The 25552-nt window shown below is 42.5% G+C and overlaps 8 protein-coding genes across 8 annotated transcripts; 3 read left to right on the top strand and 5 right to left on the bottom strand.

Moving 5' to 3' along the window:
• Positions 1 to 34: 34 nt before the first annotated feature.
• LOC135339527 (dynein regulatory complex protein 10-like) lies at positions 35 to 2331 on the bottom strand. Its single transcript, XM_064535659.1, has 5 exons — positions 1470 to 2331; positions 1203 to 1368; positions 818 to 1051; positions 548 to 694; positions 35 to 349 (listed from the first exon to the last, which is right to left on the bottom strand). The coding sequence occupies exons 1-5, from the start codon at positions 2210 to 2212 to the stop codon at positions 110 to 112; spliced, it is 1530 nt and encodes a 509-aa protein (XP_064391729.1). The 5' UTR covers positions 2213 to 2331; the 3' UTR covers positions 35 to 109.
• An 85-nt stretch (positions 2332 to 2416) lies between these two features.
• On the top strand, positions 2417 to 7659 carry LOC135339523 (uncharacterized). The gene is made up of 12 exons (XM_064535653.1): positions 2417 to 2673; positions 2759 to 2979; positions 3145 to 3359; positions 3574 to 3719; positions 4078 to 4204; positions 4371 to 4535; positions 4607 to 4756; positions 4826 to 4899; positions 6135 to 6294; positions 6454 to 6614; positions 6745 to 6865; positions 7062 to 7659. The coding sequence occupies exons 1-12, from the start codon at positions 2417 to 2419 to the stop codon at positions 7548 to 7550; spliced, it is 2286 nt and encodes a 761-aa protein (XP_064391723.1). The 3' UTR covers positions 7551 to 7659.
• Positions 7660 to 8911: 1252 nt separating this feature from the next.
• On the top strand, positions 8912 to 10151 carry LOC135339317 (sesquipedalian-1-like). The gene has a single exon (XM_064535392.1). The coding sequence runs from the start codon at positions 9006 to 9008 to the stop codon at positions 10005 to 10007; it is 1002 nt and encodes a 333-aa protein (XP_064391462.1). The 5' UTR covers positions 8912 to 9005; the 3' UTR covers positions 10008 to 10151.
• Positions 10152 to 10244: 93 nt separating this feature from the next.
• LOC135339315 (uncharacterized) lies at positions 10245 to 13549 on the bottom strand. The gene is made up of 12 exons (XM_064535390.1): positions 13267 to 13549; positions 12870 to 13054; positions 12758 to 12815; positions 12621 to 12698; positions 12471 to 12568; positions 11944 to 12109; positions 11738 to 11830; positions 11611 to 11665; positions 11357 to 11475; positions 11019 to 11099; positions 10887 to 10933; positions 10245 to 10655 (listed from the first exon to the last, which is right to left on the bottom strand). Exons 1-12 carry the CDS (start codon positions 13417 to 13419, stop codon positions 10382 to 10384), a joined length of 1407 nt encoding a protein of 468 aa, XP_064391460.1. The 5' UTR covers positions 13420 to 13549; the 3' UTR covers positions 10245 to 10381.
• A 99-nt stretch (positions 13550 to 13648) lies between these two features.
• LOC135339316 (uncharacterized) lies at positions 13649 to 17071 on the bottom strand. The gene is made up of 12 exons (XM_064535391.1): positions 16791 to 17071; positions 16051 to 16235; positions 15939 to 15996; positions 15802 to 15879; positions 15643 to 15740; positions 15072 to 15240; positions 14903 to 14995; positions 14793 to 14847; positions 14593 to 14711; positions 14181 to 14261; positions 14069 to 14115; positions 13649 to 14012 (listed from the first exon to the last, which is right to left on the bottom strand). Exons 1-12 carry the CDS (start codon positions 16941 to 16943, stop codon positions 13745 to 13747), a joined length of 1404 nt encoding a protein of 467 aa, XP_064391461.1. The 5' UTR covers positions 16944 to 17071; the 3' UTR covers positions 13649 to 13744.
• Positions 17072 to 17890: 819 nt separating this feature from the next.
• On the bottom strand, positions 17891 to 20400 carry LOC135339289 (uncharacterized). The gene is made up of 3 exons (XM_064535360.1): positions 20266 to 20400; positions 19633 to 20218; positions 17891 to 19444 (listed from the first exon to the last, which is right to left on the bottom strand). The coding sequence occupies exons 1-3, from the start codon at positions 20307 to 20309 to the stop codon at positions 18047 to 18049; spliced, it is 2028 nt and encodes a 675-aa protein (XP_064391430.1). The 5' UTR covers positions 20310 to 20400; the 3' UTR covers positions 17891 to 18046.
• Positions 20401 to 22301, top strand: LOC135339306 (coiled-coil domain-containing protein 42 homolog). Its single transcript, XM_064535384.1, has 7 exons — positions 20401 to 20562; positions 20668 to 20773; positions 20828 to 20932; positions 20994 to 21194; positions 21385 to 21605; positions 21817 to 21979; positions 22086 to 22301. The coding sequence occupies exons 1-7, from the start codon at positions 20501 to 20503 to the stop codon at positions 22188 to 22190; spliced, it is 963 nt and encodes a 320-aa protein (XP_064391454.1). The 5' UTR covers positions 20401 to 20500; the 3' UTR covers positions 22191 to 22301.
• Positions 22302 to 22377: 76 nt separating this feature from the next.
• Positions 22378 to 25510, bottom strand: LOC135339308 (serine/threonine-protein phosphatase 4 catalytic subunit). The gene is made up of 10 exons (XM_064535386.1): positions 25261 to 25510; positions 25021 to 25144; positions 24673 to 24825; positions 24275 to 24337; positions 24039 to 24149; positions 23601 to 23727; positions 23339 to 23406; positions 22952 to 23073; positions 22650 to 22728; positions 22378 to 22546 (listed from the first exon to the last, which is right to left on the bottom strand). Exons 1-10 carry the CDS (start codon positions 25284 to 25286, stop codon positions 22496 to 22498), a joined length of 924 nt encoding a protein of 307 aa, XP_064391456.1. The 5' UTR covers positions 25287 to 25510; the 3' UTR covers positions 22378 to 22495.
• Positions 25511 to 25552: the final 42 nt, after the last annotated feature.

Genomic DNA, 25552 nt, shown 5'->3' with positions numbered 1-25552 from the left:
GAATGTGAAGTACAATCTTTGCATAATTGTAGTAATCGTAACGTCTCTACCACAACATAATTATAATAAAGGCATAATAAAATATTAATTTTGAGCATTGTTTGTGAGTTTATTTCTTTTTCTTCTTTCCTTTTCCCTTCCCTTTTCCTTTGCCTTTTCCTTTTTTTCCTTTTTTCTTGCCCTTGCCCTGGGCCTTCAGAGCTTTCTTATGCTCAATGTAGCGTCTCCACATCCTCTGAATGACGCGTGAAGCTGTGGTCATTTGCCTCAGTTTCCGATCAGCCTCATCTGTACGACGACGTGCCTCGTCTTGTTCAGCTTTCACTGCCTCGTACTCCACCCTCAGAATCTGCAGGCAGGGAGAGAGTGCAGTTATATTATTGCTCTCATAACACTAATGTATACCTGTGCCTGTACATAATTATAACTGTACTAATGACTTGATCTAAATTATCAAAAAACAATAATAGTAGTAGAGCTTCATTGAAATTGGACCTTCCAATTCAGTATACACAAATTAGCAAACTGCTTTCTATGGACTAGCCACCTCAAGTTTCTCATTGAGCTCCTTGAGTTGCCCTGTCTCCTCATCAAACTCTGTTTCAAGTTGCTCCAGCTCGTCTTGTTTCTCGCCCATCTCAGCGTCATACTTCTGTATCCAGTTCTCCAGCTCAGTTTCACGTTTGAATGCCCTCTATAAGGACATGCAGGACTGGTAATATCACAGACTTCACTAATTATACATGTACATCATGCACAGACTATTAAATCATGCCACACATCAGTACAGGGGTATAGTACACACATGCACATGTACCTTCCTGAGTTCTTGTTCCCTCTCTCTGTGCTCAGCTAACATCTCGCGGTATTTCTTGCTCAGACCGGCAATGCCCTCCTCCAGAGCACTCTTACGACTGTCAAAGGAAGCGGTATCACTCTTCTGCTGGTTGGTTGCCTCTAATTGGGTCTTGCGATGTGCGTTCTCTGCTAGATTGATGACTGTCTTAATGTTCGCTTTGAGCCTCTTAATCTCATCGTTCTTAAGAGAAACCTGCACACAAGTCACGTTAGCCTTGATAAATAATAAGTAGAAAATCCCGCATAAGAATACATGACCTATTGGAGCATTAGCTAAGAGAATAGCAGAATAATAATGGAGTAGAAACAACACTGACACACACAGTGAGGTTATAATTACATACCTCATTATTCATTTGCTCCTGTGCCTGTGCCAGCTCCTCCTCCAATTTTCTGATGAGCTCCTCAGCACTGACCCTCCTCTGCTCCACCACTCTCAGGTGCTCTGTTCGATTCTTCTCCTCCACCTGTGATGTTAGGAGCCGCTCATTGACAATCCCTCGAAGATCACTAAAGAAACAATGAACATGTTCGTTGATATGCTGATATCTGTACGACAAATTATATGAATATGTAACTTATTTGCAGTAAAATGAGTACTTTTAACCCACCTCATAGCCCCCATGAGAGCAACACTTGACTTGGACGTTCCCACTGAGTGCAGTAGTGGAGAGATGGACGGATTCTCTTTAAGACCTCTCAGTATACAACGCACCACATGTCGCAACCGATCCCCCAAAGCTACTAGCCGCTCTTCAGTCATCTCCTCGCTGTTTACTGCCTCCAGTGGCTCTAGTCGTCCATGTAAGCTCCCTTCTCCGCTCCCTAAACTTGTTCTGCTGCCAAGCGGCGATCCAAATGAGAAGCTCTCTCTAGCTAATCTGCTGATACTGTTTGGTGATCCAACTGAGAAGCTCTCCCTCGCCAACCTGCTGATACTAGCACTGTCCACAGTAGTACTGCTACCTGTTGGATTCATGGCCAGATACAGAGCATTGTACTGGGCCACTAGACTTTTATACTCCTCCAGTAGCAAGACTAGCTCTGATCCTAGAGACACTGAGAGACGATCAATGGATCCAACCAACTGGGATAGTGTCGACACTCCCTCCAATCGTTTCATGGTTTCGTCTATGACTCCCAGTACGCGTTGTGATTCTATAGTACTGAGTTTCTTCTGAGCAGGAGCCAGTATTCGCAGTGGGTCCTCTGACAGTGGGGTGGTGGGACTGAGGGTGTCCGTACGTCCGCCTTTCTTGATTAATCGCACACGTCGTGAGTCCGTTTTATTCGTTTCGAAGGAGACAGGTGATGCTTTGAAGGCTCTACTCAGAGGCATTGTGGCTGTAGCCATAGCTAGCTTGCGTATGTATAGGATCTAGGAGGTCTTGATCTTTGTTTTGATTTTGCCTTACAATAATTATTTTGTTGCCAAGACAACACACCATTAGATCTCCATGTGACCTTTTCTTTGCTGAACCAGCAGAATTTTACAGAGCACAAAGAAGCTTTCAGCTTTTAGCTTGTAACGGTTGCTGGAGCTAGCTGCAGCGAGAAGATGAAGACAGTTACAGCAGTGTATGTATTTGCTGCGTGTCTGGTCGGGTGTCTGTGCACTACCCCTAAGCTGATACAGACGGGGAGTGGCTTCACTGTGAGTGTGGATGGGGATGACTGGTTCAAGAGTGGTACTGTCTCTGTGCGCTATGATGGAGCATGGTGGAGCTCCACTAACAAGATGACCAACGTCCTCAAGAGCTCCCCTCCGAGTACAGCAACTGGACGAGACACTTTCGGCGACTACGAAGTCACCACGTACGTAGCTATTTATGTACTATTTTGACCAGCTCATAATTAATTTTGGTTCCATTTTATAAAGTATCAACCTTATTTTGTGCAGTGTGGATTGGGAGCCCTCTACCACTGCTGGGCCCAGATTACAGACTCTATCCTACAAGTATTCGGACATCCCCGATCTGTTTGCATTCGAGTGTGTGTTTGTGAACGGTCTCAAAGGAGCCTCAGTTGCAGATGTTTTCAATCAAACCCTCTCCACTTACCCGTCCCTGATCATAGAGAAGGCTGACATGGAGCGAGGCTGGCTCACATGGGCAGGAAACAGTGAGCCTTTAATAATTATTTACATGTATTTTGTTGATATTTCCTTTTTTGATGTGGCTTTAACCAATTTGTGTCTGTGTTCGTATTTTGATGCTGTAAGGTTTGTGTTTCTGGGATAATAACAGTAATTATGTTTGTTACATGTATGTGTTCCTCTCTATGCAGTGGCGAAGGAGCTGCTGACTGGTGTATGGGGTAAGGATGATGTGTACAGCAATATTGATGGTGGTTTCCCTCTGGTGGTGTTCAACAAGGCCATGTCCAAAGCCATAGTCCTGTCTCCTCTAAACACTCTCATGTCAGCCAACCAGATGACCTTCACTGACACCAACACCAAGGACAAGATGGTCACCTTTGGACCACTCAACACCATTGACACGGTACCTACCTACATTGTTACAGAGCACCATACCTTATTATTACATCTTTCTGTATGTTATACCTTATACCTGTTTGTTTGTGTGAGACTGTGTTACAATCTTATGCATCTCTGTATCTCTAGAGGCATATACATTACACTGCTTCTAACAAGTAAAATATTAAGCTCAGTTACTTGATGTCATACAACTGCAATGCTCCACTCACTATATACAGGTCCCTGCTGGCTATCGTTTCCAGACAGTGTTTGTGTACGGTAACAGTGTGTTGCATGCAATGAAGCGCTGGGGTGAGCTGATGAGAGGCTACTATGGCAAGGAGGCCAGCTATCGTCAGAGTGACTTCAGTGTTAACTATCTTGGGTGAGTGAACTGCTGTTCCCTTCATTTTTAGAGTATTAGATATTTGGCTCTCTAACTAGAGTTCTGATGGTCCGATTTCAATGATTTTATGATTTTATGAAAGCTTAGAAGAAGCTCTTTCAGATGGTATGTTTACTTTGCAAATTTGGAACGGGTAATAATTTCTTATTTTCGGGAAAATACCGTAGGCTATAATAAATAGCCTATGGTATTTGTCAAAAACAGGCCCAAAATAGACTTTTTATTTTAAGACACCATCTTAATGAGCTCATTGTAAGCTTTCAGAATATCAGAAAATTAATGTGATTGAACCAACAGAACCAAAGTTATGGCCGCTCAAAATGCTGTGTGTGTGCAGGTATTGGACTGACAATGGAGCCTGCTACTACTACAACACCAGCAGCAAGTACTCAGACTATGAGGAACTACTCAATGCAGTCAAGACTGACGCTGACCAATCAGGCCTGCCATACAGATACATGCAGGTCAGTAATTGGCAATTACCCTCATCCCATACCACCAGCCTTGCAAGCATTTTTCATCATCACAATGGGCCTGATATTACATGTACTTCTAATAGTTAAATGCCTTCTTAAGAATGATAAATGTCAATGTGCAATGATGGTTGGTTGACTTTTCCCCCACCTCTAGTTGGACTCCTGGTGGTACTATAAGGGCTCTGGTGGTGGTGTGAGTCAATGGATCCCTCGTAAAGATGTGTTTCCTAATGGTATAGAGGCTGTAGTCAAGAGCACTGGCTGGAGGGTACATGCACACAACAGATGGTGGTCTCCAGAAACACCTTACGCCAAAGACGTGAGTATTTTTGTATAATTTTTTTGTACAAAAATAGAGTCCTTAAAAATCCCCCCCCCTCTTTACAACAGTACTCGTTTATTGTGGAGGACAAGATCGCACTACCAATAGACCCAACATTCTGGGACTATCTGATGTCATCCTCTCAGTTAGACTGGGGCCTCATGGTTTATGAACAGGACTGGCTTGATAATCAGTTCTCCAGGACCAAGGCTCTACTGGTGAGCAGCTTGTACGTGTCAGGGTTCAGGGTTCAGGGTTATGGTTGTTATGTGTTTGGTTATGTACAGACTGATCTTGGCCTCGGGGAGATGTGGCTCAAGCAAATGGGAGAATCGGCTATGAGATATGGAATCACAATACAGTGAGTTTACTACCACATATTAAGCATAAGCCTGTAAAAGTTATAGTAGCACAGACAGTGTAGGGCAGCTACTGGTGCTATGTAGCCTACTGTGTGTAGGGCAGCTACTGGTGCTATGTAGCCTACTGTGTGTAGGGCAGCTACTGGTGCTATGTAGCCTACTGTGTGTAGGGTAGCTACTGGTGCTATGTAGCCTACTGTGTGTAGGGTAGCTACTGGTGCTATGTAGCCTACTGTGTGTAGGGCAGCTACTGGTGCTATGTAGCCTACTGTGTGTAGGGCAGCTACTGGTGCTATGTAGCCTACTGTGTGTAGGGCAGCTACTGGTGCTATGTAGCCTACTGTGTGTAGGGTAGCTACTGGTGCTATGTAGCCTACTGTGTGTAGGGCAGCTACTGGTGCTATGTAGCCTACTGTGTGTAGGGCAGCTACTGGTGCTATGTAGCCTACTGTGTGTAGGGCAGCTACTGGTGCTATGTAGCCTATTGTGTGTAGGGTAGCTACTGGTGCTATGTAGCCTACTGTGTGTAGGGCAGCTACTGGTGCTATGTAGCCTACTGTGTGTAGGGTAGCTACTGGTGCTATGTAGCCTACTGTGTGTAGGGCAGCTACTGGTGCTATGTAGCCTACTGTGTGTAGGGCAGCTACTGGTGCTATGTAGCCTACTGTGTGTAGGGCAGCTACTGGTGCTATGTAGCCTATTGTGTGTAGGGTAGCTACTGGTGCTATGTAGCCTACTGTGTGTAGGGCAGCTACTGGTGCTATGTAGCCTACTGTGTGTAGGGCAGCTACTGGTGCTATGTAGCCTACTGTGTGTAGGGCAGCTACTGGTGCTATGTAGCCTATTGTGTGTAGGGTAGCTACTGGTGCTATGTAGCCTACTGTGTGTAGGGCAGCTACTGGTGCTATGTAGCCTATTGTACTGATATTTCCAAGCACCACACACACACTGTGCATAAAAGTCAATAGTGCTATACAATACTGTATACTGATAGCACGCACACACACACACACACACACACACACACACACACACACACACACACACACACACACACACACACACACACACACACACACACACACACACACACACACACACACACACACACACACACACACACACACACACACACACACACACACACACACACACACACACACACACACACACACACACACACACACACACACACACACACACACACACACACACACACACACACTGTGCACAGATACTGTATGCCTTGGACACGACACGTTCTCCAGAGCTTGGCTATTCCAGTGGTGACTCAGATTCGTGTGAGTGATGACTATGAGCCTGGCAACTCTCAGTGGATCATTGGAGACACTACCATCCTCGCTCATGCTGTAGGGCTAGCAGCATTTAAAGATGTGAGTGCATTACATAATTGTCTGGAGCTTAGATAGTTGGGTATATTAAGCTGTAATTATAACGTAAGCAAATTCATAGCGTTATTTTTGAATTTGTAGAGCTTTTGTTGTACCTGTGAGTCTGTCCTGTATATACACAATTTCTCTACTTTCTGCTAGAACTTCCGCACGAGCACTTCCCAGCCTGACTGCAAGTCCTATGGTCACATGACTGAGGAGTACCCTGCCCTGGAGACGTATGCGGCAGCTCTTAGTGGAGGGCCAATCGGACCCAGTGACATGATAGGGACTGCCAACAAGACACTCATCATGGCTACCTGGTGGGTGGGTTATTCTTTGAGAGCCCGTAATTTGTGTTTAGATCAAAACTAATTGTAGCTCTCAAAATTACTTTTCTAATTGTGTGTTTAGCTAAATTGAAATTCAAAATTAATTGTTACTGTCCGCTAGTATGAAGGATGGCCGCCTCCTGAAGCCCACCCATCCTGCCATGAGCATCGACAACACCTTTGTTCAAAAAGCATTTGGATCTGGAGGACCTAATGGTCAGCTGTGGGCCGCCTTCACAGTGGTGAGTGGACACTATGGCACCATAGTACATGCATTACTTAGTGAGGGTATCATGCATGCATTGTCATAGCTTATTCTACTACAATAACTGTATTTTTACAGTTGATGCACACTTGTTTAACTGCACTATTCTTCTGTTGTACATTTGCATATTTCTCACGGTAGTTATATATTTGTTTCCCTCCCCTGTGCTCTAGATTGATCATCACTCGTGGTACTTTGTCCTCGCTGCAGAACTGACCAGCGACTACTCTCTTAGTCCTCAAGATCTATCTCCTATACACTCAATTGATCAGCTCATCGTGGCCTATCAATACTCCATCGCCATGGGTAACATCACCAAATTAACTGCCCCTTACATCGGTGACGGTTCTCTTAAAATCACAAAATGTGACAAAGAAGATTTCCAATATTGGGCTATCGTGACTTTCATGACAGGCACAGAAAATGGACGATTTTTACTCGGTGAACTCAACAAGATAATTGCTGTGTCTGAGACGAGATTTTCTAATTTCGACGGTGACAGTGTGCGTGTGATGGGCGTGGCAGGGGAGGTGGTGCGTGTGACCCTGTATGACCTCGTCAAGGATCAAGTGATCGCTGTGGATTGTACCGTTGGCCCTGACGGTAGTGTCTGGCTCACCATGGGAACCAGTGGTGGACCGCCCCCTGTATGCAGCGGGTAGACAGAGCACAATTATTTTATATGAAACTGTAATTCGAACATGATATACATGAACACTTTTTTTGCACTGTGTCAGTCACAAGTTTTATTGTTTTGATTGCAGTCAACAATGCAGTTGTTAATTAAATAGCCTTAAATCTGTAGGCCTCTTCTAAACTCCCTCCACTCTTTTTCTAATTTTCAGTCTCATGATCAGCTCAGAGAGTATATTATGCACAAAGATCCCTAGCTGCATGCACTGGCTACATTGCATTGGCTAGCTGCCTCCTTCACACAAGGCCTCATCTTTAGTGCGGCCTGGAATCGAGGCTAAAAGATCCCCTTCCTCCCACGTTTTTGACTTGTTGCAGTTCACCCATGTAGCGTGTGGGTTATAAACCGGGGCTCCGGAGCTGTAGGTGGGTGGCCGGGAAACCGGCCGTAACTCACTTTCCTGTAGTCTTTCATTGTGATAGTCAACAGGTCTCCTGTAGTCTTTCATTAGATCACAGCCCTCCTGTAGTCTTCATTAGATCACACAGCCCTCCGGCCTGTAGTCTTTCATTGTGATAGTCAACAGCCCCCTGGTTACAGTGGTAGTTTTTTTTTTTATTTTTTAGTTTTTTTATAAACATAATGGATAAGGGAAGGCAATGCATGGAAGCTACGTACAATTATTCGGAGTTCAGACTGAGAGGTTGGATGATGTCCGTTAAAGGATGACTAATCTAGTGCCTCTCAGACACATGATAGAGGATCTGAGTACAGTGAGAGTGATATTCTACATAGCCAGCCAATGGTGGTGCTGTATGGTTGCTTCCATTTGCAACAGCCTCCTGCTGTCTTTCATTAGGCAACAGTTCCTACTGCAGTGGTAGTAGTTCCTACTGTCTTCAGTGGCAGTACTAGCACTATTTAAACGGTTTTGTTGCTGGTTGGAAATCTCGGTTCTGAATTATCTTTTCTGACTCTTGTACTGGATCTAGCTAGTGCAAGGCTAATTCATATGTTGAATAGAAAGTTTGTGTGCATGCAAACAGTCTACAGAGATGATCGATGCTAATGAAAGATTCTGCAACAGCCTTCAATGTGAGTCAAACCATATTATGGTCAAACTAGCCATAACTCGAGAAAGAAGTTTTATCCACAAATCAAAATCCAAGAGAATGTGGCTAGAAGCCTATACAAGCTGTTAGTTTTCGTTGCATTGCATACAGCTGGAATAAACACACACATGCACACACAGACAGACTGTTCACAATGAATGCAGAGATTGTAGAGTATGGCCCACGAGACTATTATAATAAGCAATCTAAAAAAAAATTGTTCTATTGTAACGAAAAGTAGAGTCTGAGAGTAAAGTTAAAATTCGTTTACATGGGCGTGGTGAAAGTGATAAAATACACAGTCAATTAATTATAGTCTCCTGGCCTATAGTCAGTTTTGTGTGCTAGCGCTAGTTCTAGAGTATTGAGAGATGCGACTCAACGAGAAGAATGTGGCAAGCTTTGCCGTGTGTTCGTCACCTGTCGACAAAGAGGGCTATCTCCAAAAGAAGGGTGATCTCAGACAAGACATACAGAGACGTTGGTTTGTGCTGAAAGGCAACCTACTGTTTTACTTCCAGAAGAAACAAGACAAGGAGCCTCTTGGTGTTATTGTCCTAGAAGCCTGCTCAGTACAAGTTTCCTCTCACGGCCGATATTCATTTGAAATCTCTTTCGATGGTATAGGCACACGAACGTACATATTGTATGCTGACAATGACGAGGAAATGCAGTCATGGATCAAAGCCATCTCTCACGCTAGTTACGAGTACCTTCGGAGCATTGTGACAGAGCTGCAACGTCGAGTGACTGTCCTAACCTCGAGTAGCAAGCAAGAGAGTGCCTCGGATATGAGCCTGCTTCACGTTGGTCCTCCCAAAGGCACAGCTCGTCTACCGACGCGCTCCAAATCAGAGAAGGTCCCCTCCCACTCCTCGGACGGGGGAAATCCCCTGGCCGCCGCACGCAGCCCTCCTAAAGTACGAGTGAAGAAAGGGATATTGGTGGACGTAGACTCAGATGAAGAAGCTCCTCCTGTTCCCCCCAAGGTCACTAAAAAGAGTATGACAATACACTCTCCTTCACGCCCGTCACACCAGCCACCACCCTCTGTGGATCACACGGACAGCATAGACTTTGTACAAAGTCATAAGCCACCTCATTCGAGTCCTTTGGTACCTCAAGCTCCACTGAGTAACCCCAGCCGCCCCCTATCCCCCCCTAGCACTCTGGATCGTACCCCCGTCCTACAACCCTCCCCTAACCGGGAAGAGTCTCCACACAGACCCCCCAAGCCCCAACCATACTCTGCCACCCACAATGGAGAGGGGAGACAAGTGGTCGCTCCACTCGATAGCCAGAAGAGTATCTACAAAATGCACGAGGAATTCACACAAGCCATGAAAGCCCTCAAAGATGATCGAAAGTCCTAATATAGACTGTATATATAATGTTAGCACTGTGTGTTTAATAGTTGATTGCATGTGCTGATGTTTTTAATTGTTGTTTTTAATTCCATAGTATGCAATGTTGTTGCAGTACACATTTATATTGGCAAAGAAAATTAATATTGCCTGCTCAACTTTATAGCAGAAAATTCTTAGGCCGAACTTTTGCTTTTATACTTTCTACTGCAATGATCTGGTATAATTATTAGAGAAAAATCGGTATTAAATAAGTCCATTATTATAATTATAAAAATCGCCGCCCTCCAATAATGCACATAAATTATACAACATCTATAGAAGATAAAAATGTTCACCTATAATAATAATACATCTAAATACTCGCCGGCTGCAATCTTCTTTCATTGTTCTTTCTTTGCGCTCTGTCCCTGTCCCAACTTCTTCAAGTGATCAATATGACAGCTCAAAGCTTCCCGAGTAGTATCGACATAATGATAGGTTATACCGAAATCCTTGCAGGTTTGTGCAAGAATCGGAGTTATCTTTGGGTAGTGTGACTGTATGATGCCAGGGAAGAGATGGTGGGTGGTCTGATGGTTGAGTGCCCCAGTGAACACAGTCCAGAACCAACTGTTGGTAGCATAGTCCTGTGTGGTGGCTACTTGCATCTCAGCCCTGCAAGTGAGAGCAGCAGAAATGCAATTGTAAGAGTACAGCTTGTAAGGGTACAGCTTCTTAAGTACATGGAAGCAATCACTCAGTCCTATAGGCTCGTATATCAACATGGCGAGTTTTAAAAAAATTATAGGTGCCATCAGGAGCACATGAGTTGGTGCCATGAGAATACTGTATACATTAATTGTACGAAAGGTTCCACTGATTGCATTCGTGCAAGTGAACACTTACCAGTCCATATGAACAACGTTGTCCTTATCAGGTTTGGGCCATTCAACCTGGATAGAAGAGAACAATGGATTACATTAATTTGGCCCAAGATAGATAGCTCCAATATACAAAGGTCATGCCTCATGCACTCACCTCCCCGATGACGTGGGAGGTCTGGAAGATGAGGGCCAACCAGTAACTACCACACATCTCAGCCACAATGTTTGCCACCAACTGTGGGGGTGATAACATCACTGTTAATGAGCATAAAACACACACACACATAAAGCACACATCATGTCTCATTCCTAGCTACTGTGGTGTAGAACAGCTTCGTTAGACCGCATAATTAATTTCCCAGCTTTCTACACTGGCTAAAGCTACTACGCATACTAACACATGTACTCTACACCACATACACAGCATCCAACACACACACACACACACAGTGAAGAACATTCAACACACAAGCAGGGTCTATAAGGACTCACCAACTGAGGCCATGGCATAAAGAAGGCTGGGATGACAGCACGGTGCACAACATGTGTGAACTTGCCCAAGAAGAACAAGAACCACTGATTAGGGAATGGACGGTTGAGGCGAATAGTAGCTGCAGAAATAAAATAAAATAAAAACACAACCTAGAGTTGTGTTAGAACACATAATGTTGAGCTCTTACAAAGGAATTGTAAAGTTGTAAGCTCTGTAAGGATAATTATGCGAAACAGCATGTGGAGCAACTCACAGTTCTTCAGAGTAAACATGATGTAGAAGTCTTGAAAACGTGTCTTCAGGCCCAACTGTTGGGGAAATGAGAGAAGATCCATGCTAGAGCTTTAAACAGGTACACATAATGTAGGTACGGTACTCACCAGACAATAGAGCATGGGCACATAGACGTGCTGGTAGAGGTAGCGTGGCATCCATCTCTGCTCCCACTTGATCCGACGAATGTCAGGAATATCCTACAAAAAAATCATTTTAAAACTTATAATTATACAGGCACTCTTATCTAGTCTTGATTATACAGGACAAAAATGAACATGTTATTACATCAAAGTAGAACTAGTTTCCTTACATCTGCAGCCGTGACAATGTCAGGATCAGCTCCATCTATGTTGGTGTACGGATGGTGGCCTAGCGTGTGCTGATACATCCAGGCCAGTATCGACGCTCCCTGGTACATGTCGTGGACCGAACCCACCAACTTCCATACCCACGGCTTGTGTGTCACAGCAAAATGACTGAGTGTGGGAATATACGTACAGTGTGAGAGTCTGTGAGAGTTTATTTACTGTACAGAGTTGCATTAATTCTGCTAACATTACGCTACATAAACTAATAATTTGCGTTTTTAGAGCACTATATTGGCTTTGTAACTAGAGTTCTGATGGTCCAATTTCTTAGAAGGAGCTCTTTCAGATGGTATGTTCAATTTGGAACGAGCCATAATTTTTCTGAAAAAGACTATGGACCATATATTTTGTCAAAAACAGGCCCAAAATAGACTTTTGATTTTAAGATAAAACGCTTTCAGAAAATCACAATGTGATTGGAGCAACGGAACTAAAGTTATGGCCGTTCTAGAAGAGCCAGCCAGCATACCTTGCATCATGGGTACAGGTCATAGCCACCAGAGCAGTAAAGAATCCCCAGCCAACAGCAGCCAGTAACAGCAGCGTCCAGCTCTCATACACAAACATCTAACAGGAACAAGAGCAACAAAATAATCATACCACACAATCTCACCCCTACCGTACTAGCCCAGCAGAGATTGGCTGTCAGAAAGAATAAAGTATATCGCATGAACATCCAGTAGTCTACTTTAGGGTCCTGCATGGAATGGTACGTTATACTGACGTGTCTGTGTAAAATGGTCGTGTATGACATACGATGTTGTTGTCCTTGAAGTATTTGCTAACTCGCTCTTTAAGTACTCCGTAGAATTCACTGAGAAGAGAAAATAATGAAATTGAAAGTGAGACGGGTACAACAAACACTCACCTTCGTTTTGGAAAGACAGGCATTTCGTTGTCCACTAGTTCACCAACGTAGAACTTGTTCAGCATATTGTAAATGGAGAAAGGATGGTAGGACTCAAAGACTTGTGTGATGTCCCTGCCTGCCCCCATCATGATCTGCTCCATGCCCCCAGGGTGTCTAGCCACAAACGAACTCACGTCGTACACCTGCATTAGAGGGAACGAACAAATCAATCTCGACCAAGTAATATTGATTAACATTATCATGCAGAGGTGACTCAGGTGACATTGTTCCCATAAGTACAATCAGGGGTTTTTCCAAGAGTTCATTAGGAACTCTTGGTTTTTCTAATAGCTAGCTCTAGCCAGCCGGCCGGCCGGCCATATCTATACTGGATTGTCACAGTATATAGATCTACCTTTCCCCTGACAGCAACATGTGCATTGTGAGGCTCATTCAGTTGACTCAGTTCCTGCCATGTGAATCTCCTGACTGGCTTTGCTTTGTCTCCATTCACAGTGGAGGTCTTGTCCTCTCGGACTGTATCCGTGTAATCTCCTTCACCTGGCATCTCTAGGGTCAGTGGTGATCTTGGATCTTCTATCTTGGTCTTCAGTGTCAGAGTAGCTAGCTAGCAATGTGCACTTCCATGCAGATAATGATACCGTGCTTACAATCTGGTGAGTATTCCGGAAAGTATCCAGAGTTGACCTTTTCTATACAAAAGGGGTGGGGCTGCATTGTTTTGCGCATGCCCATAACAATTTTGACACTGCATGCGTCAGTCATAATACATACAATCCCATACTTTAATTATAATTGTATTGTAAACAGCATGGCTAACCCTTCACTGTACATGTATACTATACTGTACTAGTAGATCTCTCAAGAGTGTTTTATTGTTCTTTCTTGCTATTCTGTCCTAAGTTTTTCAAGTGTCCAATATGACAGCCCAATGCCTCCTTGAAGGAGTTCTTACAGTGGTAGGGTAACCCGAACTCTTTGCAGGTTTGTGCAAGAATCGGAGTTATTTTTGGGTAGTGTGACTGTATGATGCCGGGGAAGAGATGGTGGGTGGTCTGATGGTTTAGGGCTCCAGTGAAGACAGTCCAGAACCAACTGTTGGTAGCATAGTCCTGTGTGGTGGCTACCTGCATCTCAGCCCTGCATATTCAGGCTTAAATTAAGTTACTAGAATCTACAGCATTGGCTGTACGTACCAGTCCATATGAACTACATTATCTTTGTCAGGTTTCGGCCATTCAACCTGAAGAAAGCAACGAAACAATAATGCATGCATGGCTTAAAATTAAAGCATGTACAATTGCTTACCTCACTCACGACATGCGAGACTTGAAAGGTGAGAGCCAGCCAGTACGACATACACACGTCAGATACAAGAATTGCCACCAACTACAGTGGTATACAATTATTAGCCTATTAAATTAATTACTACAGGGAGGGGCCCATGCAGATAAACCGCAGCTACATCAATTAACTACTGCATGTATCACTATATATATAGAACATTTTGTGGGTGAACAACCTTTGCGAATGAGCCAAATCAGCAGAAAAATTGACCCTTTGCGATCTAACTATTGCGTTCTGCGATTTTATTTTTGTAAAGTGTATGATCAAAGTTCGCATATAGTAATGTTCAGTAATACGGTAACACATTAGATAAGAAGTAAACAATAAAGATCAAAATGACCTATACAGTATATATACACACATCATATCTCACCAGTTGTGGCCAGGGTATGATGAATGCTGGAATGACAACGTAACAAGTCAAGTGCCCGAGCTTACCCAGGATAAATATCACCCATTGGTTGAGGAACAGAGGATTCATCCGAATATTGCCTATCAGAAAAAAATCAAGAAGTCAGCTAATCAAAACAAGTAAGTATTAAAAAGCTCTTGCAAGCACATAATTATGTTTACCATTTTTTCCAGAAAACAAGATGAGGATGTCTTGAAGACGAGTTTTCACAACTAACTGCATGTAAGAATTATTAACAATAATAATTAGTTAAGATAGAAAATCCTATTACCAGACAATAGAGCATGGGCACATAGACGTGCTGGTAGAGGTAGCGTGGAATCCATTTCTGCTCCCACTTGATCCGGCGAATGTCAGGAATATCCTACAAAAAATCCCTCACTCAGTGCACATTTTACGTATTATAGGAGGACTCTTTACAAGCTAAAGAGTTGGCTTACATTATTAGAGGCTGTGACAATATCCGGGTCAGCTCCATCTATATTGGTGTAGATATGATGCCCAAGAATATGTTGGTAGGTCCAGACTATGTTTGAGCCTCCGATTGAAAAGTTGAGGAGTGAAGCAACCAACTTCCACACCCACGGCTTGTGTGTCACGGAAAAATGACTGAGTGTGGGAATATACAGTATCAAAATCTTCATTACTACATAAAGTACAGAGGTTGCCTGACATACAAGACTATATATACATATATATTTGACTTGAGTTTGGTCTTCATAATGTTGTCATAACAACTTTGTCATAGTTTGCTCAATTTCAAAAATTCATATACCATAGGATTCCTTGTTAAAAAGTGCTTCTATCTATATGCTTTAAAGGTGATAAGCTCCAACCAGCTATATATAAAATTTAGCATTTCCTATGTAAAGTTCCTGCATGGCATATACTTGTCAACCACATAAACCCCTAAATGAAACTATAATCGACCACAGAACTTCCGGGGCTAAACTCAACGCAAATAGATTTTAGTGCGTAGTATAATTACACTAGAACATGCAGCCAGCATACCTTGCATCGTGAGTGCAGGTCATAGCCACCAGAGCAGTAAAGAACCCCCAGCCTACAGCAGCCAGTAACAGCAGCGTCCAGCTCTCGTACACAAACATCTAACATGCATGCAGGGAGAGAAATAATTATCACACAATCTCAATAATTATACCTATATACCGTGCTAGCCCAGCAGAGATTGGCTGTCAGAAAGATTAAAATGTATCGCATGAACATCCAGTAGTCTACTTTAGGATCCTGCATGGAATGGTACGTTATACTGACGTGTCTGTGTAAAATGGTCGTGTATGACATACAATGTTGTTGTCCTTGAAGTATTTGCTAACCCTCTCTTTGAGCACTCCGTAGAATTCACTAAAGAGAGAAAATAATGAAATTGAAAGTGAGATGAGTACAATAAACACTCACCTTCGTTTCAGAAAGACAGGCATTTCGTTGTCCACTAGTTCACCAACGTAGAACTTGTTCAGCATATTGTAAATGGAGAAAGGATGGTAGGACTCAAAGACTTGTGTGATGTCCCTGCCTGCCCCCATCATGATCTGCTCCATACCCCCAGGGTGTCTAGCCACAAACGAACTCACGTCATACACCTGCATTAGAGGGAACGAACAAATCAATCTCGACCGAGCATTATTGATCATAATTATTGGCAGATAGTCTCGCAAGCCAGACGTTTCATCCGGGAGATAACATCTGGCAAATTACACAATACGCTACTTGTGCATGCAGTCTAAGTTTATAGTGACTGTTTGTAGTGATATAATAAGTGGCTACTATAGTTAGGGAACATGCATAATATTATTGTTAAACCACTAGATTTGCCAAATCTAGCAAGCGCAGCTACTTTTTCAAACATTTATCATATTTTGTGGCATGCATGGTGACGCACAATGAAACTGGCCAGATCCTATTTTTTGGGTCTGGTTTTCGCGAGACTAATTTGCAGAGGTGGTTACCGTTTCCATAGCTATATAGATAGATGTACATGCATGCATTTCCTCAAAAGGGTTTTTTTTACAAGTATATAGATATAATTATTTTTATCTATATATTTTAATACTATAATTATAATAATAATTATACTTCTATATATATTTGTATTTATTTTTATTACTATATAAGATTGTCACAGTATATAGATCTACCTTTCCCCTGACAGCAACATGTGCATTGTGAGGCTCATTCAGTTGACTCAGTTCCTGCCATGTGAATCTCCTGACTGGCTTTGCTTTGTCTCCATTCACAGTGGAGGTCTCGTCCTCTCGGACTGTATCCGTGTAATCTCCTTCACCTGGCATCTCTGGGATCAGTTATCTTGAAGGTTATTCTATCTTGGTCTTCTGACAGTACTAGCTATACAATGCACCCCTGGTTTTGCTTATGCACATAAAATTAGATCTATATAGATCTAGCACACTTCCTAGTCTCGAATACCCGAGCTTTTAGGTTGAGGCGGGTATTCGAGACTACACACTTCCTGCACAGTGGAGATTCCATATCCGGTAAGTCATCTATAATTATAATTACACACTGAATTATTATGCCTCGGTGCGCATGCGCAAGCGAGGTATACGGTAGTGTGTTTGTGTGTCTGTGTGTGTCTGTGTGTGTGTGTAGACTGTTTCAGCTGCTCAAGGATCAATGAAGTGCAAGTAAGAGTTTCTATAGGCTTCTAGTCATGTTTTCTTGGCTTGGTATTTGTGGATTTGCAAAATAAAGCTTCGTTCTCGAGTTATGCCTAGTTTTGCTTACTTGGAATGCCATTGCAGCCTTTTCAGAAGAGTCCGTAGCAAAACTTGTTCACCGAGTGTTGCTACTCTACTTAGTAGTTAACTCTGCACTAGAACGCTAGCTATTAGTACCTGCAAGAGTGAGAAGAGAGCTGCAAGGCTCTGTTGACTTGCAGCCATTAATTTTAGACTTGAACTTTTGGCATCGATCGTTTTAACAACGATCATCGTCGATCATTACCCACTATTTGAGTTTCCCTGTGATTCTGGATTCTGCATGCAGCAAAATTAATCATGATAATTAATTATAATCAATGTGTGTATAAAAGCTAGCTATTAGTAGCTTTATGTTATGTAGCTTTGGCACCTCCACCGAGGCATCAGCACCCGCGGTGCTTTCATATTAGAAATTTTACATGCATGCATGTAGACCTTACACACATTATATTGCTATCCGATGTGTATTCTATCCAAAGTTTTCAATTAATGTGATAGCCCAATGCTTCCTTATGACCTTGAAGGTGTCTTTATATATATATAGTGGTAGGGTCTTTTTTCGGGTACATAATGTCACTAAATAAAAATGAACGAAACTACATGATATAGTAAATTAAAAAGTTTACACAATAAAAGGCAAACATGCACTGTAATAATTATTATAGCTATAGGCACTAAATCATGCTCAGAGGAATATTGTCTCCATATTCATCTCCACTACCTAACTCGTCTGCAAAAGAATCTTCCCCATCTTCTTCCAGAGCAGGGTCTAGAGTTGGTGCAAATAGTTTCTTACCCTGACCTGCGTGCGAAGGAGATGTCATATCGACGGGCGATGATGTCACAAGTTCACGATTGTTTTTGAAGTCTTCAAAGCGTAGACTGGAGTTCAGAATGTAGTCTGGTGAATTGAGCGAATACTTTCCGGATTGCATGAGCGACTCTGTATCGAAATTCATCGAGTCATCTCTGACAATATGTGTAGGGCTTTCGAGCTCCCCAGGGAGAAGAGTTGCATAGTATTCATCATCTGCAATATTATCAGTTAGGGTATTCTCACTGGAAACATGTTTCATCTCTTCCAAGTTCAATTCCGACTTTGGTTGGTCTTCGATTTCTTCTTCGATCATTTCATCAAGTCCAGTACTTTCAAATACGCCACGACTATGTTTTAGTTTACCTACAGCTCCATCTGGTAGTAGAGCTAGCTGCGGTGGGGGAGGCTTATAGATTGCTTCCTGGACTGAGGCTTTTCGATTGAAGCCACTGTACTTGGAGACTCTCGAAGACACTTTAACTAGCAAGTCCTCCTTGACATCTTGAGTATCTTCATCTTCTGATTCACTACCACTGCTGCTTTCTTCGGCTCCAAACCGACGATTTGTAGCAGTGAGGTGAGCTATCATTGTAGGAATATCAACAGCCTTTTGTTGAACTCTCTTGCTTCTAGATTCCCGAGCACTTGGTCCTTTCCTCTTAACTGTCGCATGATCACCTAAGTCCACTTCTTTTTCTCCCAGACGACTCATTCGCTTCATTTTAGCAACAGCAGACAATGTTGATACATTTCGGTTTACTCTTGACCTGTCAGCTAAAATGTTGTCTAAAGCATCTGCCTCCATTTCGGCCTGCATATCGTCTTCAAAGATCTCAGAATCGACTTCAGAAATATCGTCAGCTGTAGCATCATAAATGTATGAACGATTGCGAACATTGTGACTTCTTTGCAAAATAGAAGCAGTATTTTGCCTTGTGTAAGGAGCTAAAGATGGTACAAACAGAGTCATTAGAGCAAGATAACCATCTCGTCCCCCTGAGACAAGCAGCGAACCATCAGGGGAAATGTCTACAGCTTCTACTTCTTTTCCAGGAAGGTGTGGTGAGAGGGAGAGAAGATCAGCTTTTTGCGTGGGCCTGGGGTCAGAAATGTGAATGGAAAAGTCACCTGCGGAGGCGAGGATTGGAAGAGCCACATTTTCTGTTTGTGGATTGAAGACTAAATCTTTGACTGTATCAGTATGGCCGTATATTGTGTTGATCACATATCCAGTACTGGGCTCCCAGATGCATATCTGTGTATATAATGAAAGGCAATCAAATATTGGTTTATACGGAGCTGATTCTAGTCACTCTCAAAATAATTACGGTTAAATAAAGCATCTCTTTAAACAACTATTACTTTATGGCGTCTACAAATTCGAGAATTGAGCATAATATCATGTGAATATTATACCCTCTATAAGCTTTCAGCTACATTCACCTTCGTATCTGCTGAACCTGAAGCAATCATCGCTCCATCTGGTGACCATTTGGCACAGTACACCCCCTGACTATGCCCCCCAGAGAGTGTCCTCACCACTCGATTGGTCCTAGCATCCCAAACCTTGACAGTGCCATCCTCGCTAGCAGTGCAGAGAGTAGACGATTTTGGATGGAAATCCACTGACCAGACACCACTATTGTGCCCTCTGAGATCGTTGATGAGCGTTTCCGTTGCAGGGTCCCATATTCGAACCAAGTGATCCCAGGAAGCAGTAGCTAAGAAACTCCCACTCTTTGAAAAGCAAGTACCAAGTACCCATCCTGAATGCTCTGCAAGGCAGCCCAGTCGCTGGCCAGTCTCTGCATGCCAGAGGACTGCAGTGTTATCGGCAGAGCCAGTGCAAATGAGTCGACCTTTACTGGGCATGTGCCAACAGAGGCTTGTAATGGGCACTTTATGTGCTCCCTTGAGGCTGTGTATCAGCTCCAAATTGCTAGCATCCCAGATGTGTACCTCTTTGTCCCAACCACCACTGGCTAGCTGAGTGCCATTGTGATTGAAGGCTACACAGGATAACTGCCACCTAGAGAACACAATAACTAAAACTGTAGATATCAATCTATTTTTTACCTGTGTGCCTTATATTTTGCTAGTTCTTCTGTAAGCACAGGCATAGCTTGCAAACTTTGTATTCAGCTTGATAAAACAGTGTGTTGTCTCAATGAGCAACGCCCCTCCATTGCAGTGACGTATGCACAAAAGGAGGGAGGGGCTCGTAGTTGCTCCAAGGCGTGTTGCTATAGCTACTTTCCTGTCAATCTCAAGTTTGGCTGTATTTTCTCTGTTGGTAAAAATACAAGCCAGCATGGCAGACCGTGGAAGTGGTGGAATTGATGAGATCTTCAAAAGCACTCTTGAGGATATGGTGTAAGTGTGCAACTCAGTAGCAAAGACAACCAAACTAGATCCAATATATAGCCAGTGTAACAGATGCTAGGCTTCCTAGCTTATTGTTACTTGATTTACATGTAGTAAGATGCCAGAGAAAGAGTCGAATCATCTGACACCAGCTACCAGGCTGTTGGAGAAGAGAAGAGAGATGGCAGAAGTGGAGCAAGCCCTCGCTTCACAAAAAGAGGTAAAATTAATTATAATTATGACAAAAATTAATTGTCTGTTATTTTGTTTCCAGGAGTTCCAGTTGAAAATGGAGACTCTACAGCAACGTCGCGATGAGCTCGAGCGAAAAGAGCAACAGCTAAAAGAATCACTTCTCAAGTTTGACAAATTCTTGAAGGTTTACATAATTATTATTTTAATTAGCTAACAATGAGCTCCGTTTTGGCTTCAATTTTCAGGAAAATGATTTGAAACGAGGCCGTGCTCTTAAGAAGACCAAAACCGAACAGGAGCTAGGTCGTCAGAAGGACAAAGAGATCGAGCGGCTAGGGCAGGAGCTACAAGAGCACTCTGCAATCGTCAAGGAGCAGAAGAACGATATGGCTAGATATGCAGCCTGTAAACAGTTTATGGAGAGTGTCATAGACTACTCGGATGAAGTAAGCGAGAAAATCACTTTTGAAAAGTAGCCTCAACCGTGAATGCCTAGCTATAAAAGAAGTCAGAGCTGGGACTGGTATTTATATTCATACCATGGGCATCAGTATAGCCGGCCTTGATGTGTTTGTGTTCATTATAATTATACTTTCTAGAAATAATGACCAATAATCACATGCTATAATTAAACAGTTTGACGAGGTCCATGAAGTGATAGCACGCTACAGTACTTTGGAGCACACGAGAGAAGACCTAATGGAGAATGAGAGAGAGTCTCAAGACTTGATTGAAATACAAAGGGCGAGTATGAAGAAGTTCACTGATGATAAGAACAACGAGGTGCTGGCATGTAACAATGAGCTGGCTCACTTGCAGACCAGACTGGAGGAGGCTCAGACCAAGACCATGAAGTGGTGAGAGAGAGTAGGCAGTTCATGAACTCTGTCCTACAATTAGTACAAAGTACTTTTTCTCGTATGTATGTGTACTGTCTTTACTGCATCCAGTTGATTGATTTTAATCCCCTTTAATTTGTATATCTACGTACTGTAAAAGCAATGTTTGAGATTAGTTCGATACTGTATGTATGTACTATACTACTGATGTTTACTATTTATTTCTCAGGGAGAGTGAGTGGATTCGTATTCAGACCACCTCGACTCAGAAGACGCTCTTGTTGGGTCAGATCAAGATGGCTACTCATAATCTCTCCACTCTAATGTACAAGCACCTACAGCGGAGAGTGCCAGCACACGAGGCTGAACAAACACTGCTACAGTTAGACAAGGTACGTGATTGACTGATATGATGATTTATGTTGTTGCAGTGGTCAAATATAATTCTGTGCTCATTATTATAATACTTGTGGTGTTTTAATTGTGTTTTCCCCGCAGCTCCAAACATTCCTGAAAGATTTGACTGAGATCACTCATGAAATCCAGAGACATGAATCAGCCATTCCTAACCAACAGTTACTACGACTACAACCACTCAGCTAGCTGCTGTATAAATAATAATTATTGTTATGCTACAATTTGATCTCCTTCAGTTGATGTGTTGTACACCACATGTTGTATACATGTGGTTCTCAAAGAAATGTTATAAATCAATTTTAGTGGATTACTAACCAATTGAAGTCAGCTGACTCAGTACTGCATAATTATAATTAGGCATAAACTCGGTAAATAAAATGGTGACGACAATGAATATTCACATTAAAATGTACAGGCCACGCACAAATATAAGTATAATTTTATACACACATAAATAGACAGTTCTTAGAATCTATATAATGTACAATGGATCATAAAAAGTACTCTGGGATAGGTTTTCTCAGTGGCTCACCACGGACCTCCTGCATGCATGGGTAAGAAAATACACTGTGAAGAACGGTTGTGTACAAGCACTTGCAGTCATTAATTAGCTGTACGGAATGTGATTCATATAATTATGCTCACGTTTGGAGCTGCTTCGAATATTGTATAGCTTTTCCTTATGTTCTCATCCAGTTCAAAAATGGCAGCCACATTACCACATCTGAAAATGGAAAAAAAGCAGTGATAATGAAATTGTGTAGATAATCGATAATTACAAGACAGTGACATGTAGTAGTATCCCTCCATACACTGTTATAGCAATCCACACCTCCCCCCCCCCCATGGCTACTGTACACAGTGTGGTATGTGTTAGCATCTTACTTACTTTAGTACACACAGTATAATTATGCATGTAGAGTGACAAGAGTTAACTGCATACTTACCTGTAGCAGTAGTTTGGAGCAGACCACACAGTGAGCACTGACTCACCAAAGTGCCACTTGCAACCCTCCATCACCAACTGGTGAGCTCGACAGATCATCTCCACACTGTTGGTTGTGCAGAACTGGAGCAAAACCACAACAGTAAGTGTGCATGGTAGTAGGATACACAAAACACAACAGAAGAGAGCAGCTTCAACAACAATGACTGCATCAGATTTACTCTCTATTCAATTTCCAGCCTTGAGTGTTACAATAATTACGCTGTGCTTATATGTAAATCAGCGATTGCTTTCAGGCCCAAAAGTTCTGTGCTTTTATCTGAAACTTTTCTAACACCTCTAGCCACACATAGATGTACGTGTACAATTGACAACACACAATACACACCTCTTGAACTACATCACTGCCAAAGAGGTAGCCAGCTCCTCTTGGACTGATGCCCCAACCCTTGAGATCTGCACGAAGTGAAAGAGAGAGAAAATGAATACCTTCAGTGTAGAGCCTAAAGCTTTCTGTTACTCCTACCACTGAAATATGTTACATGAATGTGCCAAAATCCATCTACACCAAAAAAAAATCTTAAAACGCTCTAAGTAGTGATAAACCAGCCAAACTAAATGAAACGTTAACACTACTAGGAGGTACGAACCTTCAGGGTCTGACCAGAGCAGGTCGCACATTGGTCCATCATGAGGTACTTCTTGTTTCCTATCAATGGAGCGTATCTGATCCAGAGTGTTAATGGAAGGGGAGAGACCACCGTGGACACAGAACACCTGACAGACAGAGAACCATAATCATAACTATGCTGTACGTTGTACATTTGTGACACGCTTTAATTAACACCCACGCGTTCAAATATACACTTCATTAGTGTCAGAGATACACACACACACACACACGGACAAATCTAGTACTACAGTTTCTGTATCAACAAAGCTAGGCTTGATGAAAGTGAACTGTATCAACTCATAACCAGTACATCATTTGTATACTCTGCAATCGCTACGTGTACAATAAAGAGACAATTATTCGAGAAATAGTGTGAGCTTGAGAAGATAGACAGAGAAGGTACTGTACAATGTACCTTGCCATCCACAATGGCAGAGAGACTGAGGTAGTCAAAGATCTCAGTGCAGTATCTCCACACATTCACTGAGCCGTACTTCCTCTTACACTCGTCATAAAAACCATACACCTGCCGTTCAAATATATACCGTGAAGAAGCTATAGTAATACACACTATACACACACGTATGTAATCATGAATAAACCATATAATTATGAAATAGACAAAACTATAATTATAGCATTTTTACGTACCTGAGTGATTTGCCTGCTCTCGTGGTTCCCTCTGATTAATGTGATTCTGTCTGGATACCTCACCTAGCAACACAGTAGCAGTACAGTAAGTTCACATGAGCCAACACTAAACTAAGAGTACACGAGTTGTGCCAAGTCTGTCTGGCCATATAATCTCCAGCGGACAAAGTTAAGGATGGTTACTAGTCAGCCAAGTTGATTGGCACCAACATTGTGACACATAACACACATTGGGCACTGTATGTGTACAATCTACCGTTGAATCATAGAGGTAGGCAACCTAAGCAAGTTGATGATCTGGGCAATAATAAAACATCCCCACAGAAACAGGTTTTCATTTAAAATGAAAATAATGAAATCATCAATTAAATGTCCCCCTCAATAAGTGGGTTGCTCACCTTGAGGGCCAGTAGTAGCAGGAATGTCTCCACACTGTAGAAGCCTCGGTCAACAAAGTCACCCAGAAACAAGTAGTTAGTCTCTGGAACATCTCCTCCGACTTTAAACAGCTCCTTGAGATCGTAGAATTGCCCGTGAATATCCCCACATATCTGTGTGGGTAAGTAAAGACCTTATTACAGGCACTATGTTGATCATGCGAGCTTCATTGAGGCACTCCATGATTGATTAGCACGTGTACATGTACAGTGTATCGAAAATACAAATCAAGAGGAGAGCTACATGCACATTGGTTGTGTGTGTGTGTGTGTGTGTGTGTGTGTGTGTGTGTGTGTGTGTGTACTCACTGTGACTGGAGGGTCTATTCTCTGTACATTGCTCTCCTCAATCAGAATCTCTCTTGCCTTGGCACAAAGATTCTTGACCTCATTCTCCTTGATAATCTCACATCGACGTAACTGTTCTATTTGTCTGTATGGGATTACATCATTTCCAGCATGATCAATCAATAAGTGTACTGTACATACAGTACCTATATCTGTTAATAATAATGGGGGTACTAGATTCTATCAACTCAGACTTCTTACCTATCCAAATCAGAATAGTTTGTCATCTTGTAACCTGAGAGTTCCTATTTAAAGCCCACCACAACCAAAATTTGGGCAATGATTTAATATAGTAGACAACACTTTCAGACTCTCTGACATAAATTGGTGAGCTTTTTTTCTATACTTGTACAACTTGTTTTATCTTTTTGTTGGTGTTTTTCTGTCTCTTCTTGATCTTGATTTAGTCTCGCAAGCCACGCCCCTTCAAAAAGGGTGTTGTGATATAGCAAGGCCGACTTTTCTCTATGATGTTCCATTAGACTATTTCTGG

Source organism: Halichondria panicea, chromosome 8, assembly GCF_963675165.1.
Source record: "Halichondria panicea chromosome 8, odHalPani1.1, whole genome shotgun sequence".
NCBI lineage: Eukaryota > Metazoa > Porifera > Demospongiae > Suberitida > Halichondriidae > Halichondria > Halichondria panicea.
Note: the sequence above shows the minus strand (reverse complement) of the source record. Positions and strands in the feature narration are given on the sequence as shown.

Excerpts from the sequence above, each read along its gene's own strand:
- LOC135339289 (XM_064535360.1), bottom strand. The coding sequence starts at position 20,309 with ATGCCTGTGCTTACAGAAGAACTAGCAAAATATAAGGCACACAG. Across the intron at positions 20,219-20,265 it reads GCAAAATATAAGGCACACAG|GTGGCAGTTATCCTGTGTAG; the intron begins GTAAAAAATAGA and ends TGTGTTCTCTAG. Across the intron at positions 19,445-19,632 it reads CAGGTTCAGCAGATACGAAG|ATATGCATCTGGGAGCCCAG; the intron begins GTGAATGTAGCT and ends TTATATACACAG.
- LOC135339317 (XM_064535392.1), top strand. The coding sequence starts at position 9,006 with ATGCGACTCAACGAGAAGAATGTGGCAAGCTTTGCCGTGTGTTCGTCA.
- LOC135339316 (XM_064535391.1), bottom strand. The coding sequence starts at position 16,943 with ATGCCAGGTGAAGGAGATTACACGGATACAGTCCGAGAGGACGAGACC. Across the intron at positions 15,997-16,050 it reads CCTGTCTTTCTGAAACGAAG|TGAATTCTACGGAGTGCTCA; the intron begins GTGAGTGTTTAT and ends TTCTCTCTTTAG. Across the intron at positions 15,880-15,938 it reads ACTTCAAGGACAACAACATT|GATCCTAAAGTAGACTACTG; the intron begins GTATGTCATACA and ends CATTCCATGCAG.
- LOC135339527 (XM_064535659.1), bottom strand. The coding sequence starts at position 2,212 with ATGGCTACAGCCACAATGCCTCTGAGTAGAGCCTTCAAAGCATCACCT. Across the intron at positions 1,052-1,202 it reads AGGAGCAAATGAATAATGAG|GTTTCTCTTAAGAACGATGA; the intron begins GTATGTAATTAT and ends ACTTGTGTGCAG. Across the intron at positions 695-817 it reads GGGAACAAGAACTCAGGAAG|AGGGCATTCAAACGTGAAAC; the intron begins GTACATGTGCAT and ends ATGTCCTTATAG.
- LOC135339523 (XM_064535653.1), top strand. The coding sequence starts at position 2,417 with ATGAAGACAGTTACAGCAGTGTATGTATTTGCTGCGTGTCTGGTCGGG. Across the intron at positions 2,980-3,144 it reads GCTCACATGGGCAGGAAACA|TGGCGAAGGAGCTGCTGACT; the intron begins GTGAGCCTTTAA and ends CTCTCTATGCAG. Across the intron at positions 4,205-4,370 it reads TGCCATACAGATACATGCAG|TTGGACTCCTGGTGGTACTA; the intron begins GTCAGTAATTGG and ends CCCCACCTCTAG.
- LOC135339306 (XM_064535384.1), top strand. The coding sequence starts at position 20,501 with ATGGCAGACCGTGGAAGTGGTGGAATTGATGAGATCTTCAAAAGCACT. Across the intron at positions 21,195-21,384 it reads TCATAGACTACTCGGATGAA|TTTGACGAGGTCCATGAAGT; the intron begins GTAAGCGAGAAA and ends ATAATTAAACAG. Across the intron at positions 21,980-22,085 it reads CACTGCTACAGTTAGACAAG|CTCCAAACATTCCTGAAAGA; the intron begins GTACGTGATTGA and ends TTTTCCCCGCAG.
- LOC135339308 (XM_064535386.1), bottom strand. The coding sequence starts at position 25,286 with ATGACAAACTATTCTGATTTGGATAG. Across the intron at positions 25,145-25,260 it reads AACTATTCTGATTTGGATAG|ACAAATAGAACAGTTACGTC; the intron begins GTAAGAAGTCTG and ends AATCCCATACAG. Across the intron at positions 24,826-25,020 it reads GAATAGACCCTCCAGTCACA|ATATGTGGGGATATTCACGG; the intron begins GTGAGTACACAC and ends TTACCCACACAG.
- LOC135339315 (XM_064535390.1), bottom strand. The coding sequence starts at position 13,419 with ATGCCAGGTGAAGGAGATTACACGGATACAGTCCGAGAGGACAAGACC. Across the intron at positions 12,699-12,757 it reads ACTTCAAGGACAACAACATC|GACCCTAAAGTAGACTACTG; the intron begins GTATGTCATACA and ends CATTCCATGCAG. Across the intron at positions 11,666-11,737 it reads TGCCCATGCTCTATTGTCTG|TTGGGCCTGAAGACACGTTT; the intron begins GTGAGTACCGTA and ends TTTCCCCAACAG.